This window comes from Nicotiana tabacum, chromosome 14 (assembly GCF_000715075.1).
Source record: "Nicotiana tabacum cultivar K326 chromosome 14, ASM71507v2, whole genome shotgun sequence".
Taxonomy (NCBI): Eukaryota; Viridiplantae; Streptophyta; class Magnoliopsida; order Solanales; family Solanaceae; genus Nicotiana; species Nicotiana tabacum.
In genome coordinates, this window is record NC_134093.1 from 8,550,066 (window position 1) to 8,560,089 (window position 10,024).

General features: G+C 36.9%; 1 protein-coding gene across 1 annotated transcript; it reads right to left on the bottom strand.

Annotated features, from left to right (window-relative positions):
- Nucleotides 1-76: 76 nt before the first annotated feature.
- On the bottom strand, nucleotides 77-8,376 carry LOC107801189 (uncharacterized). Its single transcript, XM_016624504.2, has 9 exons — nucleotides 7,746-8,376; nucleotides 6,858-6,950; nucleotides 6,316-6,420; nucleotides 5,122-5,274; nucleotides 4,619-4,717; nucleotides 4,413-4,541; nucleotides 3,568-3,747; nucleotides 2,543-2,659; nucleotides 77-494 (listed from the first exon to the last, which is right to left on the bottom strand). Exons 1-9 carry the CDS (start codon nucleotides 8,184-8,186, stop codon nucleotides 330-332), a joined length of 1,482 nt encoding a protein of 493 aa, XP_016479990.2. The 5' UTR covers nucleotides 8,187-8,376; the 3' UTR covers nucleotides 77-329.
- Between the last annotated feature and the right edge of the window lie 1,648 nt (nucleotides 8,377-10,024).

The window sequence follows — 10,024 nt, forward strand, 5'->3', positions numbered from 1 at the left end:
ATGCTTTTGTGAGGAATGCATTTGAACATACCATAAAATTTTTCAAGCCAAACCGACAGCTTTGAACTCTCACTGCAAACTCAAATAGCAAATGACATTTATTTTACCCATCAACCCAAAAGAACAAACCATCATTCTATTCAATCTACCGACAACAAAATCCAAGGTGAACGATCAGGAGAGAAGGGAAGAAGACCTTTTTTTTGGGGGGGGGGGGGGGGCAGATGTCTACAGCTGATTCTAACAGACATTTACATTCTAACATTACAATTTCATGAAATACAAAGAATTAGACTGGATAACCAAAACTTCTTTTCCGCTTGACAGTTTCAGCCAGCTGATTTAACACGCAGTTTATTGGCTACATAGAGCAGGTGGCTGATATTTGAAGATGGATAATTTTGCAGTAGCTTCAGATTAGAGGTGAAATCACCAGCAAGCAGACGCCTCCGCACGATAATTAACATAGCACAGCAGACACGAAGCAACGTTTCCTGCAAGTTCAAAAGAAATTTGATTATTCCTACTTTTAATAACCGCAAAAACCACCGAGGGTCGGTGGTGCACGGTTCAGATCTTCGATGGACCCACCCCTTTGTCCTACTTGAGAACGATATCACTGCTTCCCATTGCATCATAAATATTCCCCATGAATAGGTGATAAAAATGTGAAGAAAATGGATCTCTAGTTAGACCCCCAATCCAAATTGATAGAACCTTCAGAAAATAACATGCTGCAAAAGAAACTAATGATGGAGTTGTAATAAAAAAAGCTTTAACCAAATGTACTCGCTAATAACTACCAATACTCTGGTTAAATTTCCCACGCGAGGGCTTTGTTATACTAGAGAGCTACCAAATTAAGCCAAGTACACTTACTATATCAATAAAAAAACACGTAGTGTCAAGTACACATAATCCTTTGTGTTTTTATTGATGAGGACAGGCTACAAAAGCAGTGAGGGACATGATCTGGTATCCCTTCCCATACATTCCACCCCCAAGGAAATGGTCTCTAATCCCCAACTTGCATAACCTCCTCTAACTCTTTCCTTGCAGTATTTTTCCTCCTGTGTACAATTCAAGCAAACCACCCCGCACACACTGCACCCATCTGACGAGTAGTAGGTTCTTTTACCACAAATCACGACCGCAAACCCCATAGAAGTAGCAATCACTCGCAATTTTGTCATGATAAAAATCACCAGGCAAAACCCCTAATAGCAAGTAGCATATACAAAAGTGCTCTTAAACCCAGACATAACTTTTCCCATAAAACAAGTGTGGTAAACAGACATGAAGCATTGATCTTTTATGATACATACAGCAGGCATGAAAGTCCCATGAATTCTGGAATCACCAGCTTTGCAAATGCAATAATAGGGAGCAGATTCCTTACAAGTTGAAACCTTTTTATTTTGATAAGGTCCTTGCAAGTTGAAACCTTTTGTTTGAAAATTAGAAACTGCCCCCAAGAAGCTCTCTCCCATCCCAACCCTGCATTGCACCATGTGGATATGGACCCAACCTGCACTGCCCCATCACCATCTTTTTGAGTCCAACAACTGAGAGATAACCCATCAAATCCAGGATTTTTGAACTCCTCCTCTCCAAAGGACATGTTCACACATTACAAAGGAAATAATCCAAAAAATATACTAGCAGACAACAATAACCCTGCCTCAATCACAAACTAGGTGGAGTTGGTTGTATAATCATCAATATCCATTTTGCTTCATTTGATCCGTTTCATTCCAGAAGGGGAGCCTTGGAGCACCAGTAAAGTTGTCTCCGTGTATCCTATAGGTCACGGGTTCGAGCCGTGGAAGCAGCCACTAATGCTTGCATTAGGGTAGGTTGTCTACATCACATCCCTTGGGTGTGGCCCTTACGTGAACGCGGGATACCTTTTGCACCGGGCTGCCCTTTAATCCGTTTCATTCCAATACAAAATAATTCATCTTTAAGAAAAATATAGGGTACTCAAACTCTAAAAATTCTCTACATTTTCTACTTACCTACAAATCTTAACAAACTCGGCAAGAGGGCCTAAGGTATTCATACCAACATGAATAAGCCTTAATCCTAGCTAGTTGCAGTAAAGTTGTTTCCGTGTGTCCTGTAGGTCACGGGTTCGAGCCGTGGAAGCAGACACTAATGCTTGCATTAGTGTCTGCTTCCACATCACATCCCTTGGGGTGCGGCCCTTCCCTGGACCCTACGTGAACGCGGGATGCCTTGTGCATCGGGCTGCCCTTTGATCCATTTCATTCCAATACAAAATAATTCGTCTTTAAGAAAAATATAGGGTACTCAAACTCTAAAAATTCTCTACATTTTCTACTTGCCTACAAATCTTAACAAACTAGGCAAGAGGGCCTAAGGTATTCATACCAACATGAATAAGCCTTAATCCTAGCTAGTTGTTATCGCCTTAGTCCCACTTAGTAGAAAGGAAAATAATTAACAATCTATTAGTTAATGCAAACAACTTTTAGAAGCTATATAGATACGAAAGTGCATCACTTCCATGATGTCTTACCTGAGGTCCTTCAGGATCACTTAGTAGTGTGTCCCATATAAGCAGACTGTCCGCGAAGTTGAATTCTTGTGTTAGAAGGAGTGTTATCCATCTGAATGCATAAAACTGTGGATTCACCTGTTACATCCAACATCGCACATAAAGACCACCGATACACCCACAATATAAATAATGTACCATGGCATCAGAATAAGGCAAAAAACAAGAGAAGTCAAAAGTCATTCTATTACTCATATGCCAGTACAAGAGTAAAAGCTGCAATTTCCAAAGGAACTACAGACAGACAGAAATGTCATAATCACACGCACAGGCACACATCAAAAAAATATAAAACAGTTGCCTAAAAATCATAGCCAATAGGACATACAAATTAAAACTAGACATGCATGCGATCACTTAGGCTGCAGCGAAGTACTTTTAGATAGCAACGCCAGAAAAATTCTATTAATAGGTGTAAAGCTACTAGCTGCCTCAATCTTCAATAAAGAATACAGGGCAAGCTACAGAGATACAATTGAAACAATTTTTCTTATGTCAAGTCAGCAATATCGAGAAGGTGCAACAAAATGAAGCACTTTTTTTCTTTGATAGAGCAGAATGAAGCATTGAATTAATTTTGAAGGAAATGTTTACTAGTGAACTAGGTTAACATGTGTTCATGGAAATGTTGAACTTATAAGTGACTTCTCCAAGGTTTAGGCAGTCACCTGCAGCCGAAACTAAGGCGCCGTAAACAAGTAAACCATTAGGTTGACAAGTCCCTAACTGCTTCATCTTCTTTTAATAGCTAACAATCAATGTTGAAATCCAAACGCTCAGCCTGATGTACTTATTTTGTTGGCATTGAAGCTTCTAACAATAAGTTAGCATACCATTCATCATCTTTTAAACAATCCAATTGGTATATATGTCAGTAGCTGGTGTAAACTTGCAGATTGGACAATTCGAATCAGACAGTAATAAAGCAGACATTTTTAGCGGTATTACGGGTGCAGCTTCTAAAGTTAAGCATCAAAGAGACTTACTTTAGTTGTCATTTCAAGATGCCGCCAGAGCTCTTCATCATGTTCTTTCAGAAGTTGCGATAACTTTGTAATTGTAGAACGAATTCCAACAACACTATTGTCAAGTTGCTGACAGAAATGATCACGAAATCCACTTAATAGCTCCACGAAGCAGAAGAAAGTGTCTGCTTCTGCAGAAGCCTGCATAGCTTGCAAATAGAAAATGATAAACAGAGCTGAACCGAGAGAAATATTGAAGCTTGAATCCAGAAAAAAACTGAAAGAATAACTTCTAACGATGTGATTTTTTTTTAATGAATGTAACTTCTAGCGATGTGATCATCCCCATGCGTGATTTTTCTCCCATTTTGCAACTAAGGCAGTCCATATATGGACTAAAGTAATAGAATTACATAAAGTTACAAGAGGTACTTTTGGGCATGCCTCTCAAATGACATGTTTTTGGTATTTCAGGAAAATGTAACTTTCTCATGTTCACATAAGTCCTCACATGAAACAAATATGAATATCTGATACAAAGGTTTTGACAAACTGGAAATCAGTGTTACTAACCAAAGTATTGCTACAGTAAAGCCCTCATCGGGAAAAAAAGAAGACAGACAAACAAACAACAAAAAATGAAAGAAATGTGCTCAAAATTGATTGTTGACATCAAGAATGGAAAAGTATAACAGAGTTCAGAGCATTGTCTTTAACTTATTTAGGAAAACTTCGGTCACTAATTTGTTATGTTCTCTTGAGATCTACAAGATATAACTAATGCAAATTGCAAATTTTCTTATCATCAAAAAAAGAAATTAATGCAAATTTAATCCAACATCAAAGCAGTACAAGGCATCACTTACTGCGTTTTCCTCATTGGGATCATTCCTGAATACATAGAACAATGGAGCCAACAATTCATTCATCCCTTGCACATATCTTATACCAGGATTCAGTTTGGCAAAAACAATGAGTATATTCCTCAGAGCATCCTGATAACACAAGATGTACTATTAGCTGATCTACAGAGATTTGTACCAAATTCTCAAGCCAGAAAGGCTAGAATTACCTGGTTAGATTTTGCAAATGGGGTGTCCCCAGAGAAAAAGTGCAGGTCTGGATGTGTGCGCTTGACATCCCGATCAATCTGTTCAATGATTTCCGTGTCCTAGAAACAAGTAGTATTGTAGTTACTTTCAACGTTATAAACTGTCAGATAATTGGAGGTATAGACTTTCGTGTAGGAAGTGATAATTGTGACACCAAATATCCAGTGTAATGCACCAGCAGTACTTGAGAACAGCTTCAAGACACAAACAAATAATGAAACAAAAAGATAAGGATGTTCCCAGAAGCAATTGATACACTTCCCTCATTTGAGCTCATCATGACCACAATACTAATGAATTCTATATTCAATGAGAGTGATAACACTTAGGAAGAATGTCTACAGAAATAAATAAGAAGAAGGATGTATGAATCCGCTTTTATAAACGCAACCACCTTGCGATGACATACACACCTCAGTTATGATCCAAAAGAACCTCCACATAAGAAGAATAAAAGTTCTACCTGGAAGAACTGATTCCAAATGCTATTCTGCCCGAGACTTAAAGGATGCTCTCCATGAGATATCTCTGATCTTGGGAGTACACCCTTGTCCTCTATCTCCGTTCCTTCATCGTCAATAATTACCGACTTCTCCAACTTCCTCGTAATCTCCGACTGCCTAGCCATATTAGCATTCAGAATCCGAACACTTGAAAACAAGCAATGCTCAAGTTCATGTAGTTCATCCGATGTTTATTTTGATACAAATTCACCAGATATATAGCATCTTTTATACTCCCCCGTTTCAAATTAGATGAGGTACTTTCCTTTTTAGTTTGTTCCAAAATAAATGACACATTTCTAAATTTGGAAATAATTCAACTTTAAACTCTTCATTTTACCCTTAATGAGAAGCTTTTATAACCACACAAATGTCATGACCCCACAAAGCTTTTTACCCCTTAAGCTTTTAAGACCACAAGTTTCAAAAGTCTTCTTTTTTTTTTCTTCTTAAACTCCGTGGCGAATCAAACTACCTAATCTAAATTGAAACGGAGGGAGTAATAAGTAAGCCTTCACAAAAAAACAAAGAAAGTGCTGAAGATACAAAGAAGTACACTATAACACCCAAATACCATACATGACTTTTGATCCATGAGAGTGCATATGTAATCCTTTCTTTTCCAAATTATCCCCCAGCTCAATATCATGGGGGCATTTTTTTTTATAAGGACCTCCAACTCAGAATCACGGGAGCAATAAGCACAATCAATTGCAAGGGTTCAAAGACCCAAAAAGGAAAAAGAGCACTAAAATAATTCATTCACAAAGTTGTTTCAACCCAGAACATTATTTTTGTTCAGTAGGCATATATATTTTCTCTTTTCACCAAGTTGTTACAGTACCAAAAAACTCGTCAAACTTGCAAGAAATAGCAAGTGTGCAAGCTTTACCGAATAACAAGCATGACTTTCATCCTTATCCAAAAAAAAAATAACAAGCATGACTTTCATTTATAAAATCATGCCAAAGATAAATTTTGCGGCCATAATATCAACTATACAGAATATTGTAACTGTTCCAATGAGCTAAAAGAATCTTCTTCAACTACAAATAACAGGATCACCCAACATTATATAAAGAGGTAAAAATAACTTTAATGTGTTTGACTGCATGAATTAGCCAATAATCACTGCATTAGTAACGAAAACTTACAGGATTCATCAAAAGCTCCTCTTTAAAATGTTTGTACTGAGACCTCTTTTTAGCCAACTCTGTTGGCCAGAGCGCTTTCTCAGTTGGCAAATAGCCCAACAGTAGCTGCACAAAATACATGTGATTAGGAGGAACATACACATTGAGAGCCATCCAAACTAAGACCTTTCTCTATCAGCAGTGTTTGGATATGAAATTACACCACTTGCAGGCAGAAACATTCCACAGAAATAACTCTCGCTAATAATCCCTCAAATTAATTTTACTGGGTCGTCATTGTTGTTGTTGTTGTTTGTGCTTTGGAAGAGTCAAAAAGCGATCTTTGACCAAACTATCAAATGCATTACATCAATATTTAAAACGAGAAAGGTTGCATCTTGTAGTAACTTTTGTATAGTTTCTACCATCTAACTTTTATTTTAAAAAACTGAAATAACATATGCCTGATTTAAGTGCAAGAATAAGGAAAGGAGGAGGGTTAAGTCCGGAAAAATGGGTCAGAGTAAGCAATAACTATTAAGTCTCATCAAGCAATCGTATACCTTCCATACAGTAGCACGAATGCCAGCTCCATCAGGTATCCCTTGTGATGCTAGCCTCCTGACTTCTCCCATATTTATAATCTTTCTTGACAACTAAGTTAAGGAAAATGAGAAAATGCTGATTAATACTCTATTCAACAAGAATGCAAAAACACCACACAATGGAACTTCAATATCCTGAAATGAGCTGCTTATGGCAGGATTAAAGCCTGTCTGGTTGGATCGTTTTTCTCTTATTAAATCAATAGTTCCAAATAAATCAGTCTCATTAATCACTATCGGTGTCTGGTTATCATATGACAAAAATTAATTTTTCAAGTAGTATCCACATATTTCTCAAACAAAAATAATTACCTATCCTTTCCTAAAGCAACAGCAGCAACAACATCTATGCTACAATGCCAAGCTAACTGGATAGGGATTGTCTATATGAATTCTTATTATCTATTCGACTGCAGTTAGCCTTGTCTTGCTCAAATATTCAATAATTTGGGGGTTCTCTAACACTAGAGGTTCTCGACATTCTCTTTCTGAGTATAGGTTTTACGCAATGGCAGTGTAAAGATTTTTTACACCATCAGGACGCTTAAAAGGTAATTTGCAAGTAATTTATATAATAAACATTAGTTGGTAACCTATAATAAATGGCAAGTAACCTGTTATAACAGGTTAAATTGCACGGATGGTGCACAGATGGTGTACAATATCTTTACTCTATACTTAAACTCTTTCTTGAATCTGCAAGCTTCTTAGCACTCAAGCAACAATAGAACATTAATTCACAGCATAGTAGTAAGATGTATTTATCATAGAACGCATGCACTAATCAATGCAATAGATAAGTATAAACCAATTGATATGCAACATATAAAAAGATGTTGAATTGACCTCTTGAAAAAGCTGAGCTTGACGAGAAATATCCTCAGCTGAAGAAATAGCGGCGGCAGCAGCAGCAGCGGATGCAGATGTCGTAGTACTACTAGCGGAACTTCCATTTTCATCATCACTATGGTATAAATTACTACTACTATTCAAAGGATCTCTAATTTCCGCTTTAGCGCGTGCAGGCACGTGCCGAGTCTCCGCTCTGATCACCGGCGGAGCCTCCGTCCTTTCCACCGGAAACTCTCCGCCACTTGCAGAACCAAGAGATTTAACGGCGGATGATTTAGTAGCTGAGCGTGTAGACGACCGGTTAGAAGTAGCGTCGTCGTCGTCGTCATTTAACGGCGCCGGAGATGGAGACGGAGATTGAACTGAGGGTTGTTGTGGTGAAGGAGAAGACCATAGAGAGCTATTGAGCCAATCGGGGACGCGTTTGTTAACCATAGCGTAAAATTTAGAGAGAGAAATTATTTAATAATTATACAATTTGAAATGAACAATTGGAGTGACGGCGGAGGAGATGGCGGTGAATACGGCGGAGACGGTGTGATTTATTGATGCTCCGACGAAGCGTCATTTTGTAGTAGGAGTCGTGGGAGCATTTTAGATGATCAGTGTTTTTAGAGAGAGAGAGAGAGAGAAAAAAAGGAGAAGTTGCCAGGTAGATAGGTAATGATCACGTGAGAGTCACGTGGAGAAATGAACCTTTTGGCATTGGGAATTACTTTTAGGCAATTAAGAGGAAATTAGTATGAAAAGCCTAATAAGAACATTGTTCAATGATTAAGGTTTCAATGTACTAGTAATTTTTTTTGAGTATTGAAATTATTAAGCAAAAAAAGGTTCTAGTTTTTCTTTTAAATTTGTTTGAAACTTTTTTTTATAAATGTTAGGAAAAATGCATAAGTACCCCTGAATTTTACCCAAAGTTCCAACGACATATTTTATTTTTACGGGAGTCCCATTACCCTCTTGAACTTATTTTAAAGTATAAAAAATATCACCCTAAGTGCTGATGTGGCATGGATAATCACATGAGTGTATTACACGCGCTTCACATACTTTTTAGCACTAAATTCTTGTTCTTTTATTAAAATTCTTTTCTCTTTTCTAATTTCTCAATCATTTTTTATTTCAATGGCCATAACTTGTTAAATGATGAATGTCCCTCCCGATCTCTATTTTTATCACGACTTGTTGTGTACGACGAGATCTTTATTCTTCGGTGAACTGAGTTTTTGATGGATTTTATATAATACTTGTTTGATATTATCAGATCTGCCCGGAGAATGAACCGTCAACGAAGACCCTTGCTCCGGCGAAGCTTCATTGTTGTTGACTATTTTGATTGTTAGTACATTCTTCACTGAAGCTTGCTCGTTGCTCCCTCTAGTTGTAGCCCTGTTTCTATTATTAAACATATATGATTTTGATTTCTGGGTTGATTTTGCATTGTGTTTAATTTTCGCTCCGACATTTCACTGTTGAAGCGACGTCCTCCCTTCTGCGCGCGAGAAGAGGTTTAGAAGGCGAATGAGACTAATTAAATAGATGTAATTAATTGTGTAATGTCCAATCAAAATATGACACTTGTACCTATTACTCAATTTTGAAATTATATTTTTAACTTTCACTTGCCTTTAAGAGAGTTTGCACACTCTCTATGCCACGTCATCACTTAGGGTGGTGCTTATTACACTTTAAAATAGTTCAAGGGGTAATATGACCCCCGTAAAGTAAAGTGTATCGCTCGAACTTCGAGTATAGTTTAGGTGAGTATTTATGCATTTTACCTAAATGTTATCTGAGCTATACGATTTTTTTACTAGTAAAAATAATATAAGAGATATGTAAATAAAACATTGAAGATATTTATAGGATCACTTTCTTTTATTTAAATTATATGTGACTATAAGAGATAATTTCCCTGCGTTGTCACACGAGATATGATGACAAATTATTTTGGCATAATTGTATTATTGATATTTCATCATATTTTACTCATGTGTTAAAGTCTCTTAATTCGGTATCTGGTCAAATTATTTCGAAGAAAATAGGATGAAGGGGATATTATTAAACCTTTTTTAAAGTTGTAGCCCCTCTTAGCTTAATTCTCTAGACAACAGTATTCTAAACTTTCTAAACAATGATCATAGTAATAAGAAATAATGATGATAATTTTTAAAATATTTTTTTTCCTTTTCTTCCTAATAATTCAACTCCAAATCCAATTGTTTCTTATATGAATGTGCAAAGTCCAAACTACCAGTCTTATGTTATCA